Raw genomic sequence first — 23,369 nt, 5'->3', positions numbered from 1 at the left:
GTATATTTACAGCTTAAAACTATCCAGCAATCAAGAAGTGTTACGTTTAGAAGGAAATTGGCATTAACTGAAGTGTTTTCATAGGTATTCTTGGGATTGGCTGGTAAGGGTGCTTATAAAAGAGGTAGCACGGATGTCTTTGGAAAGAATACCGTTAGCGGCTTGATGAATCTCCTTCACCTCAGCTGTTTCTAAATAAATTTACAATCTTGAGTTGTGAGGAAAGCTAATCGCACCACTTTAATGTGAAGACTGAGCTGAAGCCCTGTACTGGGGTGACAGGGTGAGGTTAGCTTTCAAAAAGAGCAGGAGAAAAAAGAAAAATCTTCACATTTAAGCAGCTCAAGCTAATGCTTTTTCCTGAAAGCAAATCAACACTATTGATTAGTTTTCAGTGGATCAGCTACTCAGTCAGTCAACATCCTTGGATGCACTCCTAATCCTTCCTATTCAATAAGAGTAGGATCGGGGTAATGTTGGCCTTTTGTTAAAATGAGAGCTACTTGATTTTTATTAGGTTAAGCATCATCATAGTTCAATGTCAGTATAACTCAAGATGTAGAAAATGATCCAATTAATTTGAAATACTGTGATAAAGGTAAACTACAGAAGAATAATAATCTTGGGGAAAAACACACAAACACACTTGGACCCAGATAAAAAAGTGATTTTTCATACTCTGATCAGTCTCAATATTAAAATCACCTGTGTGTGTGTCCCGTGCTGCCAGAACAGGTCAGGACCCATTGAGGTCATGAAGACAGGTCTTCTGGGGGGTCTCCTGAGATGCTGGCAGTGGCTCTTTTGGATTTTGTGTTGCTGGGTGGGGCTTCAGTGGAATGGGTTTATTCCTTCACAGCCTGGGATAGATCAGAATCTGTGGCAGCGTGTGGGATGCTGGTCGTGTGGGGGAATACAAGGAAGAAGTGAGTGTGGATGTGCCTGGGGTGTATCAAGAAGGCAGCATGGAATGGCTGTTGTTCTTGCCCTTCAGTTATCTTCTGCTGTATTACATTGTAGAAGTTGTATGAAATGAGGAGGTAGTGGAATTATGACAGGTTAGTCTTTTTGTTGACACATCAAGTTTCTGTTCACAGCCAAAAACAAAACAAAAACCCACATGTGATGAAACCATCAGTAGTGATGCTGGAAATCTGCCTTAGTGCCTCATATATTTCAGGATATTATTGTTAGATATTTTTCACTATTTCAGATCTTTTACAAACAATCAGTTAAGTAAGTTTTTTTTTTTTTTATCAGTTAATCTAGAAAAGAGGCTGAATTTCTGGTGAAATAATCAGTAATTGTGGCCTTAAATTTAATGAATGCATTTTCAATTTTTAATTCATTCATGGAAAAAGGTCCTAACTATCCAAAGAATGATCATTATGGGCATGATCTTAATGAGGATCTAACAAATGGAGCTGTTAGTAATCTATATTTAATTGTACATCATACAAAAATGAGTCCTAGAATTTGCCTGAACCAAATGTTCTCTGGTAATACCTTCTCCTGTGTCCCGGTGCTGTTGGCCAGCAGAGTGCTGGTGGAAACTGTGCTACTTTAGGCTGAAGACAGGAGGGTGGGAGCGTGTTTGGAGGCAGCGAGAGAGAGAGCGAAAACTAGGACAAAGGATGTTGTAGATGGAACTGCCAGACAGAAGGAAAAGCAGAAGAGAACAGAAAAGGTTTATGGATGTCATGAAGGAGGTGTGACGGGCTGCTGGGGATAGGGTGAGGTGGTGGCAGATGATCTGCTGTGGTAAACACTAAAAGGAACAGCCAAAAGAAGAAGAAGAAGAAAAAAGGGTAAAGCAAGACGTGACTATTTCATCTTGAATGAAGCACTAAAGTTCATTTGCGAGCCCAGAAACAGGCCCATTCAAGGTCCTCTAGCCTTTTGTTGATCGGTAAACCACCAAACACAGTCTTCATCATTGGATTAAGTTTGGGTAATTATAATGGATTTACACTAATTGTTATAACTTCATCCATGAACCTTTTAGGATTTCTTGTCTGTGTTGGACTAAAAGTCAGCCAGAGATTAATATTGGCCATATTAACTGATTCATATCATTCTTAATGCAGTGGATGTAAGTGATATAATGTTCTATTATAGCAACTCAAAATGGCAGTAATTATCCTCACAAACCCATATTGATGCATCCAGATGACAGACCTGCAGTGAAGGTTGTGTAAACCCCTTAAGGTGTGCATTTCTGTTTATATATTACTTACCTTTAATACCCGTGTGTGTGTGTGTGTGTGTGTGCGCGTGTGTGTGTGTGTGCGCGCGCAACCGTCCCACAGTGTCAGCATGTCCAGTGAGGTGCAGCCGAGGCCGGACGACAGCCCCAACACCAGTGGGGGAAGCTCAGATGCTGAGCAGAGGGAGGCGGCTCCTCCAGAGCAGCCGGGCCCCGAGCAGCGGGACCAGGCCCAGCCTAAAAAGAAGGAGGCCAAAATCTCCAGCAAGACCGCTGCCAAGCTCTCCACCAGCGCCAAGAGGTATAGCTCAGCGCACTCAGTCTGTTTTACTTGGGGTACTCTGCTGGGTGTGTGTGCGTTCTGCCTGGATGGCTCCCTTTAGCTGCTCAAGTAGTCATCTGTCACTTACTTGTTCTGTGGTTTTCTCTGTGGTGCTACTCTTTAAACTGGTGCTTCACTTTTACAGTAAAAAGGCAGCCTCTTCCAATCAACACTACTGCATGTACACTGTTAATGAGATGCAGTGCTCAAACAGCTGTTATAAAAGTCACTGTGAAATAAATGCTAAAAAAAAAGAGAAGCAATACGGTGGCGCGGTGGTTATCACTGTTGCCTCACAGCAAGAAAGCACTAGGTTCAAATCCACCATCTGGACCGGGGGCCTTCTGTGTGGAGTTTGCATGTTGTCACCGTGTCTCTGGGTACTTCGGCCTCCTCCCACAGTCCAAAGACATGCAGTTAGTGGGGTTAGCTTAACTGGGGCTTCTAAATTGCCCCATAAGCGTGAATGTGAGTGTGAATGCTTGTCTGTCTCTCTCTGTTGGCCTTATGACAGGCTGGCGACCTGTCCAGGGTGCAACTCACCACTGCAGCCATGAATTAGATAAGAGGAAGTGAATGGATGGAGATGCAAACACATTTGATAACTGATTAATTCAAAAGTATCCAAGCTATGAAATAATGAAAATACAAGTTATTGTGCCACTGACTTGTATTTAAGGGCTGTAGAGTGGTGCCATGTTAGCAATCCATTAGGGCTGCAGCTATTGATTATTTTAGTAATCGATTATTCCATCGATTATCGGTTATTACATCACCTGTCTTATTAATGAGTAATTTATTAGAGAGAGACAGGAAAGTGGGGAGAGCGAGATAGGGGAAGGCACGCAGCAAAGGGCCACGGGTCGGACGCCAACTCAGGCCGCCTGCATCACAGCCATGTGGGGTTCATGGTGGCCTGCTTACCCAGCCCCTCCCTAGTGTTTTTAATAGTTTAACCCCATAAATATGTTAACAGAACTAAACCATTTCAATGTATTTACATGCCATATTAAAATCATATATTTTTTAAAGAAATCATTTCCTTAAATTTAAAAAAAAAAAAAAGGAAAAAAATCAAAAGTAGACTAGTGTCACATACAATAACGTATACATTCAACCTAAACTAAGACATGAATTAGCCTTTACTCTGTCTACTTGGAAGGCTTTCTTACATTGGTAGGAAGCTCAGCAAGAGTTCTGTCAGTACTGCATCTCTTGGATGAGGTAAATTTGGTGTTTATTCGTGTGTGTTGTGTGTGTGTGTGTGTGTGTGTGTGTGTGTGTGTGTGTGTGTGTGTGTGTGTGTGCATGTTTTAAGTGTGCAAGTGAATGAGTCACTATGTGCGTCTGTAAGCCTTTAAAGGAGCATGAAGAAACATTCTCAGAGCTGAGGCTTGTCCTGTTTTTTAATGCAACGTTTCCTGCTGCAGAAAACAGATGTTCTGATGGTGTACGTGCTAAAAATTAATGTTAATAATTAATCCATCCATCTATCCACGTTCTTTCGCTCATCTGGGGGTGAGCTGGGGGCTGCAGCATAAGTAGACAAATAGACTCTCTTCCCAGCCACCTCTTCCAGCTCATGCAGAGGAAACACAGAGGCATTCCCAGGCCAGCCATGAGATATACTCTCTCCAGCATGTCCTGGGTCTGCCACGGGGCCTCCTCCTGGTAGGACATGCCCAGAACACCTCACCCAGGGTTAATATATATTAATAATAATTCACTGTCCAACCCAACAGACCCAGGTCAGTGGCTTATATTTTTACTGGCCTATGGGAAAAAATAGCTCTTATTGCCATATAGTATTTATATTTTATTTATATTTTATATGAATCTAAATCTGGAAAATAATGTTTCTAAAGCCGTGAAATACATATGGTTTTGTACACCCCTGCTTGTTGCAGGTATCACTGCCATATAAAGCAGGACGGCTGCCAGCAGTTAAAATGCAAGATTAAAACATGATTTTAAACATTGTGTTGTGTTAAGTTAACAGTTCGTCTGCGTATTTTATTTTGACTACAAATTTAGCTTTTCTTCACGCTGGCACTTGTTGATCATGTGTTTTGATTTTCCCTAGTAAAGGTTTTAATGGTGATTACAGGAACAAGCGCTGCTGTTTTGGTAGCTAGAAAAATGTATTCTTTCACTCCACCTGAGCTCACATCTCGTTAACACTCCGCCTCGTTGCGCTTCGCTGTGGGACAACATCATCTTCACTGCTGCTGTTGTGTTGTGCAATATAATATTGCAGATCTATATTTAGTTGCAAATGTGAGTGACATAGTTACATGGTGACAATTGAGCGCTGCAGATTTGTGGATTAAGCAATCAGGTTATTCGAGTTACTCGATGAATCCTTGCAGCCCTACAGTCCATTCAAGGTCTTCAAGATCAACGTACTGATTTATTGGTCAAAAATTGATAAAAGCTTTATAACTCAGAAACTATAATTAATACAAGTGTGTTGTGTATTGTCAACATACAAATTAGAAAGTACTGTATAAAAATTTTAAATGTTGTGTCACATTTGACCTCTGACCTCAAGGTCAATATATTAATCTGAAGGTCAAAGTGATAATATTGCCATATAGAGCTATTTTAAACTACTACATAACATCTGTGCAATCAAAGTAAACATCTTTCATGCTGCCCTTCTCTGAGTTTTACTGCATTACAACCTTCTTAAAGTACACTTAAAAAGAACCAAGAAAACAAAGTAAATATCTACAAAATAAAACACTGTTCCCTTAAAAGTAAATACTGACCACAGGGTGAGCTGCCTTGGTGGAGTTTGCACTCTCAGAGCTTCTTTTTATATATGAACCGTCACCAGTTCCCGAGTACAAGCTCTGTGCAACGTGCATCAATGTGCATTTGCACCCATGTGAGAATAGTACAGGTGATGGTGATGGTCCTGTGAACTCACAGGACCCGGGCAGCTGTGTCACCCCGAAACCAAATGAAGTATTTTCATTAGTGAGAACTTGCTATTGCTTGTTGTGTGCTACATGTGAGAAAGGGCCGCTCACAAACGTTCCAGCCTGCCTGTGAAAATAGCTGAAGTGCAGTGTAGTCACGCCGTGGGAGAATATCAGCTGTAGAAACAACAAAAGAGCCACTGAACATAAAAACATCACTTATTGTGCATTAGAGGAAGCAGAGAAAACTCTATTAGTAATTTTGCAATTGATAGTTGATTTTTATATGTGTGTGTGTATTTTTTTTAATGAATTTTTTTTACACTGCAGCTCAGTGAAGCGTCGGCTCATTAATACACCACACTGCTATTACTAGACTGCAGTTCTTTGAAAAGGCCTGCACTACAATGATGCTTTATTTAATATCTCATCGTCACAATCATTTGAAATGATTAGTTAATTGAATATTACTAATTGATTATTAATACAGATTATTACTGCAGTAATTTATTGTCTTTTAACACTTTCCGTATTAGTTTGTAGCATTAATATTATTAACATTGTGCTACTTTATGCATATTGCATTTGCATATTGTACATACTGATATTTATTTATTTTTGTTATCGGCATCTTGTTTTATTAGTAGTTTATTCTGTTGTTTTTAAGTTTATTTTGCTGTTCTAGCGGTCTGACTTTGCACACAGTGTTACTGTTTCTGCTCCTGTTTCTATTTTTATTGCCCTCAGCCTGTAAAAGGCGCAAGAATTTCCCTTGGGATTATTTTATCTTATCTTATCTTAGCTATCTTATCTTAATTGTTTGACATCAGCAGGCTGTTTAGAGGCCAGCAGAGGAACAAGCATTTAAAAGTTTGAAAAAAGTCTTTTTTTTTTTTGGTCACATGTGACAGAGCACTCATTCTGTTTCTAACCAGTTCCTGGCAGATTGAAACTGGATATATTGGTGTGATGACCCTGAGTAGCAGCAGTTGTTATCTGATTGGGCAAAAATCAGATAACGGCCAGCAGCATAGTGAGATCTGCTTCTGTGTTGATGTTGATACCAGAACTGCTGAGAAATCCGTTGTTATTCTCTACACTGTCACTTATTGGCAGCTGCAGTGCTTATGAACAATGTGCTGGAAGTGCAAGAAACAGTTTCACCCAAATAAAGGTACATTATTCCACCTAACTGGTCCCAGATTTATTCTGCAGCAACTCCAAAAATACAGCCAGAGTCATCTGCAGGCACAAGTGTTCCTGTTCCAACTAGCCAGTCAGAGGTGATGCCAATTTTAAGTTTCTTAGGTGATTATTTTATTTTTAAGGACTAAATTTAATAGCATAAACCATTATTTCTATAGCTTTACTTTTATGGGATTTTTTTTTTTTTAATATCTTCTTTTTTTTTCTTCAAAACTATAATAGGTTAGAGGCCTTTGTAGCACTCCCACCAAAAACAACTCTAAATAAATTGGTCCTGGTTACTGGACAGGGCTTTTTGTTTGTTTAACACACAGCTTAGCTGGGGAACCAGCAGGAATCCGGCTGAAAACAAATTGCTGTGTATCCCACTTAATGTAACTTGTTTCACATTTTTGTGCTGGTCTGTAATTACACCTCCAAAACTTTAGTCGCTGTGGGGTTTCTTTGTGTACAAAAAGACAAACTACTTACCCATTAGAGCTTCATCTTTTGGGCCTTGTGCTCATTAAAAGCACTGATGAGCTACTCTATGTAGATGCTTGATGAAAAACAATTTCTTGGATAGTTGACGTTCACAGGTTCGTACACATTTTCTATAACTGATGGAGCGCAAGGTCAAGAAGTGCTATCGTCACCCTCTTAAAATAATGGGCTGAGTCATTTTTTTTTTCAGGTTTTCAGAAAACCTTAAAAAATGATTTAGGCAAAAGTAAAACTTTTGTTAAAAAATGACTTCCCAACATGCCCCTCTGCCATCAAAACTTTTCAAAACTTTTTGGTGCAGAACCCTCTTTGCAGGACCTACAGCAACCACTCAGCAACTGGTCAAGGAATACGCCAGCTGGTCTCTAGGCCTGCGTGATTGAGGCCTTAGCTCTGCTACCTGAATTTGGTGATTTTGTTTGTAGCATTAGCAGATAAATCTTTTAAAAACTGCAAGCTAATTTACTAATAACACCAGCCCTGTGAGCTGACCTTATCAACTCAAGATACTGTGCTGTTATGTCACATAGCTTGCAATTGTTCTGTGTTGGAACAAAACAGCTCTGGTTCAGTTTTAATCCTTGGCACTAAATGGAGGTCCCTCCATGAGTTGCCTGCCCTGCTGATGTCGCTGAAGGCCTGGACTTCAGTCGCCATTGGCTTCTCTAAAACTCTTTCTTATGGCTAATGTTAGCTTGCCTGCTCACCCCGATGATTTCCTACCCGAAGCAGCAATACCAGGCTAACCTTAGGTTGCTTACTTGCCTAATGTTATGAATAGCAAAATATGATCTTACCCCTAGGATTGGATAATATGAAAACAAACAAAAAATATTTTCGCAATAATTTTTTTCATATCAGTCAATATCGATATACATCACCATATGAATCAAATCACTACTTGTCAGCAGATTAGACATTTGACCCTCCCGTCTCCGAACAGCTGATAATGAGCTGGCCAAACAACAACACCAACAACAACAACAGGTTATTATTTAACATTATACTAGCTAATTTTAGGCTCGAGTATCCTGAAATCACACTTTCCCTCCAATAAACAATCCAACAATATTAGATCCACTTCAAAGAAAGTTTCACTAACAGAAGCTAACAGTGTCAAAAACAGCAGTGCTTACCAACAGCATCGCTGCCATCAGACAGAAGTGAGCTTCACTGACTCATTGACGTGTATCAGACTCCTTTCACAACGTTTTAAAGCCTCTTCCAGAGTAAATAGACATAAAGACCAGGTATATCTACAGCTGAGGTAAACAGCTGCCTGTAAGCTGCACTCACTACAGATGAACAGCAGCCAGAGTTGTTTGTGCTACAGTGGCTACTGTAGATAGGATTATGGGAGGGGTAAGAAAACAGAATTCAGTAGACTGCAATCTGCAGTCTACTTACATCCAGCAGTGAGATTTTACACACTGTAACTTTGATTATGTCTTTCAAAGCTTTAAGTGTTACAGGAGAACACAAGCAAATACAAAAATTAAATTCTTTGGTCAGTTTCAATTAAATAAATTAGGCATTAATATAAAATAGAATCTGAAAAATAACCGCTATATTGTATAATTTCTTTTGTATAGATTTGAAAAGTTTTAAATTGTTGGGAAACAATCTCACAAATAGACAAAAAAACAAATAAGAAACATTCTGTATATCCTCAGTACAAATTCAAGAAGCCTTCAAATGAAAACAAAGGATAACGTAAGCAAAACTGACATATTCAGTTAAATGTAGTCAATTTATGCTCCAAGGGGGATTAAAGGGCACAAGAAGTGCTGTACTGTCTCAATGAAGTGGACAGTGAGGCTCACATATGGATCAGATGTGCAACTTGACCATAAATCCGAGGTGGTGGCAAAGTATGGCTGTCTGTTCAAGTGTCTCTCTACACTCTGTGTGCAGCTGGGAAAGTGCTGTCTGAGAGAAATGCTTGTAGCCAGGGAGTTCATAACAAGGGTCAGTTACTTTAATCAGCCTCTTAAATCCGCATGTTTGGCTGTGCTTACTGGCATCATGTCTTTTATATAAATTAAGCCGTTACATTTGCGATATCACTGAATCTCTTCATTTTGTTGTTGTGAGGAGTGGCACAGGACAGAGTTTCTGGGACTGTAAAGACTTGTGTGTGCTCTAAAGGCTGGCACTGCTTCAGAAAACAATGGTAAAAACAATTTGCGGTATTGCCGCCTTTATGCTTTAATCACAGTTTGCAGTGTATGCTTCTCTGCTTCTTTGCCAGACTTTAAATTAGACAAAATATCTCCACTACCAATTTCCTCCGACCCTTCTTTTCACCAGTGTCTTGGGTTGTGTCTATTGCTTGAGTATTGTTAACATTTTCTATCATTTTGTCTTTTATCTCACTGGGCTTTGGTAGCATTAGCTCATGTGCTGCTTCAGGCTGTTACTCCTACATTCTGTGCATCAATCTAACTTAAGGTGACTCTAACTCTATTCCAGCCATATGATTGGTTTAGCACGGTGCTATTCTCACTGTCATTGGTTTTTCATTCTTACAAAACACAGATGAAATGGGTTCTGTTGATTTTATATTGACCATTTGTCATATTTCTATCAAAAAAAAGTTGTTTTGTGGTAATGTAATGAGCTCTACTTGAGCCATGTTAGTTTGTGTTTTTGGCATCATGTATGTAGTGCATGTTTGTGTGAAATGTCACATCCTTTTGTCACAACTTTTTTTGGTGCACTATGACTTTCATTCATAGTGCACCTTTGAATGAGTCTCTGTCTCTGGATTTGCTCTGGATTTGATAGTGTGAAATAAATACAGAGACGAGTCACCAGTTTTGGCCATGTCATAAAAAAATAAGGACCTCAAGGGTAACCACTTTACAGGAAGGCTGACAAGCACAGCTTTATTTTTGTAGCTTTTTAGTGGTAACATCTGTAATGTAAGTGTTTTTCATCATTAAAACTACACCCAGATGAAACTGACTTATCTGCATTGGTCTGGGCATGCAGAATGTAAGTGTTTAGTTCATGCACTCAAGGGATTATTAGAATCAATGAGCCGTGGAACATTAGAAACAGCAAGTGTTTGGTTAAAGAGCTCATGCACAAGCATGAAGAACTTGGAATATAATAAGAAAGTCTTTTCCTTTCAGATTCCCCCGGCCTTGTTCATTGCATCACTCTCTCTACAGGTTCCCAGCATCCATAGTCAAAATTTGCCACCTCAGAAATGACTGAAGCTGAGCATGACTCCATAACTGTGGCGTACAGCCTCCTTTGCAAATATATAGCATGACTGCTCTCATGCTATATATTGTCAGTCTATGATGTACACACCACTCCAGAATTTATTTTGTTTTTATGTAAGAAGTTAAATCGACTTCTTGGCATATCTACAGTCCTTGAGCTGGTACTGTATTCTTTAGTTAGAGATTTCTTTTCCCACAGCCCAACAAAAGCGTAGGTTTGTTTTTGTTTTATGTGCACAAGACCATTAGACTAAGTGAACTTTTATGACATGACCATCCTCCCACTCATCAGGAGTGGCTTTTAACAGTCGTTTTTTTCAATTTCCCCTTTATTCGATAGAAAGTAGAGATAGAGGCTACAAATTCAGACAGAGCAAATTAGAATGACATGCACTGAAGCTGTAATGGTATCCATCACAGAACAATCAAGTGCTTTGCTGCTGTCAATCTAGACTGGATGTCTTTCTCAAACAACTTTTACTGGTGCATTTTTCCAAAAATGTTTAGACAGGATCAACCACTTGCTTTGCAAATTTGACATAAGTCCATCTAAAAACAAGGTTGTAAAGAAAACTGTAATGCAGTATAATCTGCAATACAATTGAGTACAAATCTTTGGGGATACTTGCCTGTGTAGATTTTGTTTTGAATTTTGCACAAAACATTTGGATGAAAGGATAATCAATGAAAAATGATGAATATTAGAATATCTTCTGCAGCTGCACGGACTGCATGATATTTTATTCAAACCTGATATCCATGTTATCCCAAAGAGCTGCTTGTGATGTCAGGGATGTTTGGCTTTCTCCCATGAGTGGGATTCAGGTCAGGTGACTATGAAGCAAGTCCATGATAATTAGCACTCCTCCGTAGTCTTCTTTGGTCTTCGGGTAGTTCTTCAAAGGTTTGAGGTGTGTTTAGGCTGCAGTATCAAACCTTCTCCAGAACGATGCGAACCAGTGGGCAGAGCAGGTTTCTGTAGAGTGGTGTGTGACTTGTCCTTGGTCAGGGTTGAGTGAGTTCATTACAGGATTGTGTTCAGTCCCAACTAGACACAGGGCTGCTTGTGACACAACCTACCAAAGAAAATCAAACACACTTTAAAGCCCGTTGCACACCATTGAACTCTCTGTCAAGGAAACGTGTTATTTGAACCTAAAACTGTTGCAAAATGTTGCACACCTGAGCGGTGTAACTCCAGAGCAGTAGATCTTTAGAATAATAATCTGAATTCTAACACTTTCCTTTAATTCTAATGGCATATTTCCTACTAGAATTTAAGGAAAATCATGCACTGTCAATATAGCGAAATCTGACCTTAGGTATAAAGGAGTTAATGGTCAGTGCAACTAATCTGTCAGTCTGATCATTTCTAGACCTACATGATACTAAATTTTCATGCTTATCATTACTAAACCAATATGTCATGATGGCATTAACTGCAGTGTGAACAGACTGCACAATCAGTGAGTGGTCAAGAATTTGTTTTGTATTGAATATTTTGAGCGTTATTGCAGGGGAGCTGGTGGACGCAGATGTAAGAGGAATGCATTTCCATAACAACAGTGCAAACCACATCTGATGGGGTAGTATTATAAGCTTCTGAATAACTATTGGAGGGATGTGGGGGTGAGATGAGTTTCTGAGCTGATTAATTTCTTTCCTGGGAAAAAAAAAAAAATCCAGAAAAAAAAGGAATGACACAAAATGTTACATTTTCATTGAGCTTCTCTCCACAATTCTTTCCTATAAAGACTGGATTACAAACACTGTGTGTTACTTTTTATGTTTTGACTGCATTGGTTTTCAACTATTCTTTATTTTTTGCCTGTATTGGAGAGTGAACATTGAAGAGAAAGAGGAAGGTGGGTGGAGAAGGAGATGGGGAAGACACGTAGGAAAGTGCCTCAGGTCAGATGCGAAGTTGAGCTCCCTGCACCACAGTCGTTTGGCATATACATGGTCACCTGCTTCATCCACTGAGCCACCCCGGCGCCCCTCACCAATGCTTTCAAAGAGATTACTTTTGCTAGAAAAAAGTCTGTGAGCCCTTTGGAATTTTCTATATTTCCATATAAAACCTTGTCCATTTTTTTAAAAATCATCCTAAAAATTGAAAAAGGTAACACAGTTGGGCAAATGAAATAAAAAGAATTAGTTCATTATTTATTCAGAAAATTATCCAGCATTTTCTGTGAGGGTAAAAGGTATTTGAACCTTTGCTTTGCTGCTCTTTATCAGTCAACACATTCTGTGGGCAGTTGGTGGGTTTCTTTGCATGAACAACTCATTTCAGGCATTTCATAATATTTCTGATCAAAACCTTCACTGAGCCAGTTCTAAATGGTATCTTTATTCTTCTTCAGACTACTAATAATGCATTAGTCCAATTAAACCATAACAATAAGTCACTGTGTGAAAAGCCTTTATTTAGCTTAGAAATTATTCTGGGCTATTACATGCTCTGATGTTGTTGCTCTTTATTGGTCTAAAGTGGTCTTTAATTGCCTTCATTTGTTCAGTATCTCCCAGATTGGTTCTCAAATTCTTTGTATATAGTTTTAAAATCTTAGAGATGGTTTTGCAGCATAACACAACTTAAATTAACCACAGAGTTTAAATTAAATTTTAGTTCAAACTGCAGATCCCTGGACATAGGGCACAGGAGAAACTCCACATTGCTTCACACAAAACTCAATGTCCTGGCAACACCTCACAACAAAATGGCCACAAACAGATCCAACGTAGTCCCGGACGAGCCCCCACTTTTCACGAACCGGGCCACACGGACATGACAAAAAAGGGAGCTGCACACAAATGCCAATTAAAAGGTTGTTTATTTTAAATTAAAGGAACAGAGGCAGAACTTAAACTAACCATGATATGTGTAGTCAGTCAGTCAGTGAGTGGATGAGTAAAGAAATAGTAGAGGAGCGCCTCACATCAACTGATCTGTGAGAATTTATATAGAGCATTGGCACACATTGGGCCCAGGTGTTGCCAGTGTCACTGATTAGCAAATAAGCCACACCAACCCTCTAATGCTTGCAGGAGTCCTGCTACACAAGCAGGCCAAAAGGAAGGCAGGGCAGAGTGGGTCCTCACATGAGCACCAGTGGCTGTGTTTTTTTGTTTTTTTTTTAAAGACCTCAGAAATCTAATTTGGTTATGTCGTGATTTATTCCCTCAAACATGCAGTGTGACGATCAGACTTCGATAGATTCCTGTTCTTTGAATAAAAACAGGGTGCCCACTCATGTTTGATTGTCACCCAGTTGGTTAATTTTTCTCACTAAATAAATGATCAAGTGTATTTTTTATTTTCATTAGTTTGATTGGATTGTCTTTTTCTGCTCCTAGCACTATTGTAAATATAAGGTTGTGTTTATACAGAAATATCCAAAATTCCACTGTAAAAAATGAAGCTACACCTTCGGCTGTCAGAGTGAGCTAATGCTGACTGAACAGAATCATCTGAGCTACTATTTCCAGTCCAGTTATAAAGCCATGCAGTTCAGCAAGTTTTCTTAAGGAAACCCTTATAATACATCTCAGTCTTTTTGTATGGATCACAAAATTTCATATGGATCATTATTTTTTTTTGAGCTGATATGAGGCCAAAGCAGCCCTCTGTGCACAGGAGAGAATAACAGCAGCCTTTACAGCTGACTGAGTGATTGCAAAGTAGCTCCGGGCTTCTGCATCCATGTAGGCAGATAACTGGCATGTAATGAATACTTAGCCGGGGAGAAATCTGACCCCTCTGCAGTCTGTTCATTAAAGCTTTTTTTATGTGCCCTGTGTGGAAATGCTCCCAACAGATTCCTGAAAGTGTAAGGTTTAAGACAGATCAGCATTTATCAGCAGCAAAATTAATTCACCTTGATATAGCAGATATTGTTTCTTTATTTATCAGGGCCTTTTAACAGTAACATCAGTTTAAACATGCATGCTTAATAATAATTTTAAAAAAGGCAAATAGTCCCTGTGTTGATCCTGCATGACAGGACTTATTCCTGTGCTCAATCACAGTGCTCAGGAGCTCATTAGAAAATCAATGAGGTGTTCAGCGTGTACACTTCCAGATTGATTTTACAGGCAGGATTTATATAACTGTCTGTGAGTGTGTGATTGTAACAGAGAACCTCCTTTCATTTCAGAATCCAGAAGGAGCTTGCAGAGATAACCTTGGACCCGCCGCCAAATTGCAGGTAGGAGCCTGTTGATTGTGCGCGCGTGTGTGTGTGTATGTGTAAGTGTGCGTTTGTTTTTAAAGAGCTGTTTGCTCTGAAACCGCAGGCACTTTTGTGTGTGTGTGTGTGTGTGTGTGTGTGTGTGTGTGTGTGTGTGTGTGCAGAGCGTGTGTGAGCCATCTGCATGGATTGTGCCGGCTCAGCAACCCACATGAATAGCACGAGTAGATTACAGTGCTGCATTTGCATGCACTGCTGTTTGCTGCGGCTGAAGCGTAATGAATGGACCTTGTAATGAGTCTGAGGCATGAACCAGACTCAGGAGAAGAAATGTAAAAATAAATATCAGTGCAAGTGACCTCACTGGCAGTTTACTATTAGGATCACTGTAGCAACAGTGTTGTGTTTGTTGTTGTCTAAGGGTGAGAAAGGCACTCTGCTGTGGTTCAGCTTGTTGGCGCGGCTTCTTTTCCTCCCAGGTCAGAGCCAATGAAAGGCCCGTGTGCTGCTTGCTTCGGACAATCACGTGCTTTCATTGTTTGTTTTGTTTGTTTGATTCAACAGTTTTTGTTTTTCACAAACTGATAACTTTCAGGAACAGTGTCAGAGGATTTGGTAGCGTGTCAGTGTTAGGTAGAGGTGTGACTTTAAAGCTTCTCGCTAGGAGCAGAGCAAGTCGGTGAAGTCCAGGCATCTCCTGGAGGCCTGAAAAAGCAGAGAAATTCAGTGATGCATGTTAACTCTCATGCTGGTAGACAGAGAAGCTGGGTTTATACACTCTGAGCACATTCATGTGCCCAGGATGCACTAATGTCATTCCTGATACCTCAGCTCGGTGCTTTTTCTCCCCTCATTTCAAGTCTCTGAGCTTGAAACTACAAATACTCTTGCGTATGGTAACAAGAGGTGGCAAGTTCACTCAGCATTTTAAATGTAAGTGGAGCTATTAATGCAGTGTTCTTTTTAAAAGGCTTTTTTCCACAACCCAAAATCTGCTAGTGTAGTTGCTCTGTAAGGTTTTAATTATATATTCATAGTTCCAAAATACTCCGTTTTTTCATTATGATTACACCTGGGGAGGGGGGAGTACACCCCTGGATGGAGCTCTTATGCACATTAACCTAAACCCATGCATGTTTTTAACCTACACATACATGGGAAAGGCCACACAGACAGGCCCCAGACTGGATTTGAACCTGGAGGTGACAGTGCTAACCACCACACCTCTGTGGTTAGGGAAGGTGAAGTGAACAGGAGTTAACTGGCTTTCTAAGACGAAAGCCACAAGGGGGAAAGAACAGAAAGTGGTATGAAATAAATAGAGCTAATTAATGGACATGTTATTCAAATTGATTAATAGTGATAAAAGCACACATACACCCGATTTCCACAGCTATAGTGATGTATTGTTGTTTTCCAGAGTGTTGTGGATCTACATCATCATCATGAGCAACATATTGTGGTAGTATCATATCATAAGTTACTTTGGGATTCCTAGGACAAACAAAAAGTTAATATCATATAACAATGTCACTATGACACAAAAAAGGATTTTTGCAATCAATGCCGTGCTGGTTTTAAAATGAGTCAGCATCAAAGACGGATGTGCCATAAACCGGCATTATTTTATGACCAGCAGGGGGCGACCCTCATGGTTGGAAAAAGTCTTCTGGTCCTACAGAAACCTGTGGGGAAAATGCCCTCAGCTCCCGGTGTCTGTGACCTCAGGAAACATTTCCCTGATCAGTTTATGAACTCAGTTACTAGTTTTGGCTCATATTTCGTAAAACATTAAGTCCAGGTTGTAAATTTTGGTCATTCTAAGAGTCAGATAGGAAGTTATCGGGGATATTGGCTAACAGCTTGTCATTCACAAGTTGTTAGTCAGCGAGTGTGTGGTTTCACAGTCAGATTCACCCCTCACTCGTTACATGCGGTTGAGTGAAGCCTTTTTTTCTTTTATACTGTAGTTTTTTTTTACATGCTGCACGTTCAGATTTTCCAGTGAACTCATTTTCAGTGGCATTGAAATAATAACTTGGAAGGAAAAACCTGAGCGGACATTTACATTTTTATTTTATTTTATTGTTTTTTTTTTTTGTTTTTTTGTGGTAGGAAGGCTTCCTTTAAGAATGTCTGTGCTGAGAGACACCCTCGTGTCGAATGGATTAAGCTCGACTGCAGTTGGGGGTCCTCAGTCATAAGTGAAAAATTAGGCTCAGACCGCTCGAGCATATTTTGTGGCAGTCAAAGATACAAGCTAGTGGAGGCGCTGCACTTCTTGAAATGTACATTAGATTTCTGTATTCATGTGCCCCTTGGGGTATTTGCCACACTCTTAACAGCTCCCGATTCCCTCAGAAGTGCTGTCACATCCCCAGCATTTGATTTAGCGTGTTTCAGTGCGACAAATTCAATTCGGCCCGTTCTTTTTGGATGATAAACGAAGCATATTGTAAACATTTAAAACCTTTTGCTGGGATAAATTCTCTTAAACCGTGCTGCACCTCCTCACACAGTCTCTGTGTGAACCAAAGGCACCGTGTCTCCCCAGCCCTTTCTTCACCTACTAATTGATCTGACAGTGTTAAATAGGCTGCGCTCGCTGAAAGACATCAAATGTGAGGGGTTATGAACGGACACTGTGATGCAGCTCATTACCCCACAGGCTTCAGTTCTTTCTTCCCTCCGCCTGAATAAAGCACAGCTCATGATCACAGCCACTCCTACGAGCATCATCTCTGGCTCATTTTCTGGATTCCCTCCCTCAGTTGAAGGAAAAAAAATACCATAATACCTCTTGGGAAATAAAAAAAAAAAAAGAAAGAAAGAAAAGCACCGGTAATTTTTACTGAGACACCTTGTTTTGAAGATCATTCGGCTTCATTTTAAAAGGACTTAGCGGATTTTATGGAGCCATATGAGGAAATATTTTTCATCATTCTTTTTAATCATCTCTGTCACCCTTCCAGAGAGTAATTAATTGAATGTGACAAGTGCTCTGGAAGGGTATGTAAATAGCCCCCACACCAGACACATTGTATTAGTGCAGTGCTCAGTTGGCCTTTCTTACTCTGTGTGTGTGTGTGTGTGTGTGTGTGTTTTCTGTAATTACCATATCCTTTCATGATAGTCCTGGAAGCGTTTTGATAAGAATCCCCAACGGCTGAGAGAAAACAACGTGTGTATTCTGAGGGTGAGTTTGCCACGTTTTCTCTCACGATCATTCACGCTCGTTGTCTCTGTCCCCGCCGTAATCCCACTAAGACTTTGAGTGTTCCAGAGGAATAATGTCCCACTGAATATCAGCTAAGATCTTAAGAACTGAAAGCAGTAAGGCAGATCAGAGTATCAGTGCAGAATGAGGTGAATGAGAGAAATGTAAATTCATCCATGACTATCAGGCTGTTGATATGATTGAGTCAGAATACAACTCAGCTTTCATTATTTTTATGCCAGAAAGCTCAGGTTCCCAGTTTCAGAGCAGGAGCTCAGCTGTACTGTGACAGCTATAGATTTTCACCTGGCTGTCAAAATGTGGCAAACACTAAAGGTGAGTTCGGACTAAATGCTAGTTTAATGTAAGCCAGCGTGCTTTTTAGTTGTGCTGAGCCAAAAATTTATTACCGGGCGGGCATGCTAAGTAAGCTAGCTGAAAATTACTATATTTTCACTGACACCACCATCACAATTAACCTGTAATCCCAGCTTGCTGGACTGGTGGTGGCGGCGGGTTAAAAAGTTTTCTGATTTTTCTCTCTTGAATAATCTGCTAACTTGTTTTTTGATTAACTGATTTAAGTACAGGCTGATGCCTTTGTATGTCCTGTGGCCTGACCAGCATATGTCTGCTTTGTGAGTTTTTCAGCAGCCCTCAGTTTTATCAAAACTATAATACATCAAAGTCATAAACATGATTCCTGCATTGGTAACACTGCATTGCCAAAAGTATTCACTCACCCATCCAAATCATTCAATCCAGATGTTCCAATCACTTCCACGGCCACAGAAGACCAAGAACCTAGGCATGCAGACGGTTTCTACAAAGATCTTGCCCAAGGACACTTTGGCATGCAGACTGGAGCAGCCAGGGATCAAATCACTAACCTTACGATTAGTAGGTGACCTGCTCTACCTGCTGAGCTACTCTCACCCACACCAGGGTTGTTTTTCAGGAGCTGGGCTCATCTCCTTAGTTCCAGTGAATGGAACTCTAAATGCTTCGGCATACCAAGATATCTTGGACAATTTGATGCTCCGAACTTTGTGGGAACAGTTTGAGGATGACCCCTTCCTGTTCCAACGTAACTGCGCACCAGGGCACAAAGCAGGTCCGTAAAGACATGGATGAGCGAGTTTGGTGATTCTTGATTTTCCTGTGTGTCCTGTACATATAAGCGAATGGACAATAAAATAAATCCTGAATATTGAATGAGCTTAACATTTCTCACATTATTGTACCCACATTCCCATAAAAAAAAACCAATAAAAACACAGGTTGGTGTGGAGCTAACACAGAGATCCTCTGCAGCCCTGAATCTTTCTAGACATTACCACATGGAGGTTCGTCTGACACTACAAATGTCTGACACAGTAAGATTACATTAAAATATCTTTAACTTGCCAGCTCCCCCAGACAAAGTCCAATAACAGAAGAAGAATATTTTTCAAGAGCTACTTTGTTGTGTACTTGACAGAGCACACAAGAAAGTATGTTCAGGTGGCTGTGTGAAGTGGGCTGGTGTAGCAGTGTAGCTCAGCTCAGCTCAGCTCAGTCCAGCCCTGCTGCCTTGCAGTAAGTTGCTGTAGTCATCGCCGTGGTCTTGTTAGATAAATGGAAGGAGGTCCAGTGTGTTATTAGGAAATGTCCCACAGTGAAACAGCTGGCTAGTGGGTGCCCCAGCTGTTCAGCCTGCAACTCACTTTTTAGGCTAAAAGCTAAAAAGAATTTGCTCATACAAGAGCAGACGCTGAGAGGAGGGATGACAGAGTCAACGGGAGCCTGACTACAAATAATGTGTATGTGTAGATGAAATCATTTCCAGGTAGCATGTGTCAGAGTCACTGCAGCATCCTGATTACTTGTCACTTGTCACCCATACCTGTTTATTATAAGCAGTAATGCTGTGGTTAGTGTTTACTCTGAAACCACACAGAGTATTTGTTTGTGCTGGAAAAACTATATTTGACTGAGTAGTTTCAAGGAAAATTTTCATTGATTTATTTAAGTGAAGGGCATAATCTAAGTTGCGCTCCATTGCCAAAAGTATGTGGCCCCTCCTTGTTTCTTTTGGCCTTTGAGAAATCATAATTTTGAGATCAGTCTGGAATTGTACAGTGATGCCTGTAAAATCTCAAAGGATTTTAGGCTAGAAAGACAGTTTGAGGACAAAAAAATCAGGGGATAAAATGAGAAATTAAGCTGCAAGTGACAGAAAGAGAAGGATGTACCCATCTGCTTCACAGAGGAATAAGAGGAAGAAGCTGAAAATGTCTGCATCCTCCCTGCAGGGAGCAGATGCCGTGGAAGTACTAATCATTCACCAGCTCTTTAACCAACCCTGCTTTAAATTTATTTTGGTTTCACACTTTTTGCATGTCTGCCTCAGCTCTCAAGGGGAAATACTTTATCTGTGCTGTGTTTTCTCGTTGTCTATTTAACCACATTGATTTTGATCTTTTTGAGCCTCGGAGGTCAAAGTGACGCAACGATGTCGAGTGTGATGTGATGTATTTGAACTCCGCAGGGAGCCCCTGCAGTGTTTTATGTGGATGCCGGCTTACAAATTCATCACTGCATGTGCATCATTTTCTCAAAAGAAAGTGCTGAATGCCTGAAACAAATCTAATTCTGCTATAGTTACTAGAAATTATACGCAGACATTTTAGGCATCACTTAGCAAGTTATACACAAGAAGTTAATATAACCCTGCAGCAAATGCCTGTTGGAAACAGCTTTCTGTACTGAATGCAGCACATTTTCATCCGGAATTACTTCATATTGAGTGGAATCCATGTTTTCGTCTGTCACTGCTATGTTTCCACTGTCTCCCACTCAGGCCCAAGCAGAATACCTCTGTTAGCATCTTCAGTGTTTTCAAAATCATTGCTACTTTACAAAATGTGTTTTAAGTCCACATTCTTTGGTACAGTCAGTGTACTTGGCATCAGATAGAGCAGTAGGAGATTGTGCAAAGGGCCCATCTGTGACCTCACCAGCTGGTGTGAAATATAACTGCAGTGTGTTTTGCAGTCTGTGATCAAACACAAAGGAGGGTGCCCCTGTGCTTTGTCTGTGAGCTCAGTTATAAGGATGGGGAGCATTGTGTAAGGTTATCAAAGTATGCAATAGAAGTTATTTTTGCAACCTGTCTTTAGAGCTTAATCTGTGACCTGAAAAAAAAAAAAAAAAAAAAAAAAGAAAACGTGATGTGCAAACAGTCATAGGAAATATGTGATAAGTGATTCTACACCTCTCTCTCTCTCTTTGCCTATTTTTGCTCCTCCATCCTCATTCATTTCCTCCTTTCTCTTGTCTGCAGTTTGCTACAGCTGACTAAGCCTGTCTCTGCAGTGGTGTGTGTGTGTGTGTGTGTGTGTGTGTGTGTGTGTGTGTGTGTGTGTGTGTGTGTGTGTGTGTGTGTGTGTGTGTGTGTGTGTGTGTGTGTGTGTGAGTGAGTGAGAGTGAGGGAGAATGAGGTCATTGGTGTGCATATATCAGCAATGCACATCGTGTCTCTGTGTTGGATGAATGATTAGCCTCTCATTAGATATGCTGTCCTATTCTGTAGAGGACAGTACTGCAGTATCCTCCTCCTGCTGACTCTCTTAGAGAAACAAATACAGGCAATTGCATATTATCTCTCTCTCTCTCTCTCTCTCTCTCACATGCACGCACACACACGCAAACACATCATGTTTCTATCACTTGAGATTAGAATGACTTAACTTCATACCCTAGATACGCAACCTAACCCTAACTTTACTATAACCTTTAACAATGATTCAATTTGTCTCACAACATTAGTAACACAAGTTCATGTGCATGTACACACACTACTCAAGCCTAACCACAGTTGTCTCACATTTACTGTATGTTTAGCACTTCCTCTGCTGCACTTAAAGAGGAAACCTCATTCACGTCGGATACACACACACACACACAAACGCAAAAAAAACCCCACTTTGACTTCCTTAGTATTACCTGTTATGACTAGACTGATAAACGCAGCCATAACTGGGCTTTTATTCAATAGTGTCTTGCAGGGATGTTGTCTGTTTCTGATTGGATGGTGTCTCTCTGCCTGCAGTTACATGTGTGTTGTCTGTAAGATGTGATTAAATGTCAATGTGACTGTACAGTACCCCTTTTTGGAATAAACTGTAGGGTTGAAAAGATGGTGTTAGTGCCAGTGAGGGTATCAGGCTGCTTCAGGATGATGTAAATGCTTCCCATTTTAAAAATGATGTTTCGTGGCGCAAACAAGACTCAGATGGAAAGCCACACTGGTTTGACCGTGGCACCATTGTGGGCTACCACACACTACAAACAGACATCATGCTGTACATGTTTGTGTGACTATAGTGCATGTTCATATCTCTTACAAGGACTTGGTCAGTAAGACTAGAAATACTGGTGAGTGCTTTTTCTTTTTCTTTTCTTTTTTACTTTTCTAAAGGAATTTAAAGGATAAATCTTAATTTTTTTTAGTGTCCAAAACTGTGTCTGGTTTCAAAAGGCTCGCCATGTGTTAGTCTGTCTCAGTTCTTCCTGACATCTGTTTCATTCAGCCTCAAGCCCATTATTCTCAGTGAAAATACAGAGAAGAATCCCAAATCATGAACTTTTCCTAGTTTTTTGTTCCCAACCCTCTCTCTTTCAGATTGTTGACAGTCCCGCTAGACCTAGTTTGGAATGTCCAGAACAATCATCTCTAATTGATCTAATTATCACAAATGCTCCACATAAATGCACAGCTGCTTCAGTGTTTGTAAATTACATTAGCGGCCGCTGTGATGTTGCAACAGTCCGAGACATCCAAATTCTCTAAACCAAGCCACGGATCCTTCACAAACAAGATATGACACTTGTGAATGGAAATGAATTATCTCATACCTGATATGGAATCTACCTGGAAATTATTTTATGATGCTTTTAATAGATTCATCAGCAAGTATGCACCCCTAAAAAGAAATGAATAGAATCAAAGGTTGAGATAATGCATGGTTTTCTTCTGATCTATCTAACCTACTCTGTGCCCGCAATGTGACATGGGCCAAAGCCTAAAACTAACCTCCATACTGATTGACTGCTTCTCAGGCAGCTGCACAACGTGTGCACAGTTGCCATTAGAAAAACCAAAGCTGATCATTTTCTTATGGAGACTTCAAACAATCTCAATAACTCAATAAGACGGTAAAATTCTTATCTGATTATAAAATTGGCATAGAGCTTCCTACATACACCGTCAAAGACTCGCATCACATTTATGACGAGGCTGACACACTTGGTTGCTTTAATGAGCATTTCATAATATTTGATACCAGGGCTGCAGCAGTAATTGAGTATTCTATCAATTATTTTATTGATTAATCGAGTAATTGGATAAGAAATACTTTTCTTATTAATGAACAGTAATAAATATTCTAAAGGGAAAAAAACACAGGTCTTTTAAAACAAGTTGCTCATTGGTTACCATTTTTGAAATTGCAGTATTTATAACATAACTGCATACATCTATCAAAAAAAACTAAACCCTTTCATTGTATTTACGTGCCATATTAAAATCACATTATTTAAAG

General features: G+C 40.0%; 1 protein-coding gene across 1 annotated transcript in view; it reads left to right on the top strand.

The window, feature by feature from the left end:
* LOC115788371 (ubiquitin-conjugating enzyme E2 E2-like) overlaps nt 1-23,369 on the top strand; it is a 65,949-nt gene that overhangs the window by 4,265 nt on the left and 38,315 nt on the right. The window contains exons 2-3 of the mRNA XM_030741359.1: nt 2,310-2,507; nt 14,535-14,585. Of these exons, the coding sequence (XP_030597219.1) occupies nt 2,317-2,507; nt 14,535-14,585 (242 nt within the window). The 5' untranslated portion in view covers nt 2,310-2,316. The remainder of the gene's footprint in view (nt 1-2,309; nt 2,508-14,534; nt 14,586-23,369) is intronic.

This window comes from Archocentrus centrarchus, chromosome 11 (genome assembly GCF_007364275.1).
Source record: "Archocentrus centrarchus isolate MPI-CPG fArcCen1 chromosome 11, fArcCen1, whole genome shotgun sequence".
NCBI classification, from domain to species: domain Eukaryota; kingdom Metazoa; phylum Chordata; class Actinopteri; order Cichliformes; family Cichlidae; genus Archocentrus; species Archocentrus centrarchus.
Note: the sequence above shows the minus strand (reverse complement) of the source record. Positions and strands in the feature narration are given on the sequence as shown.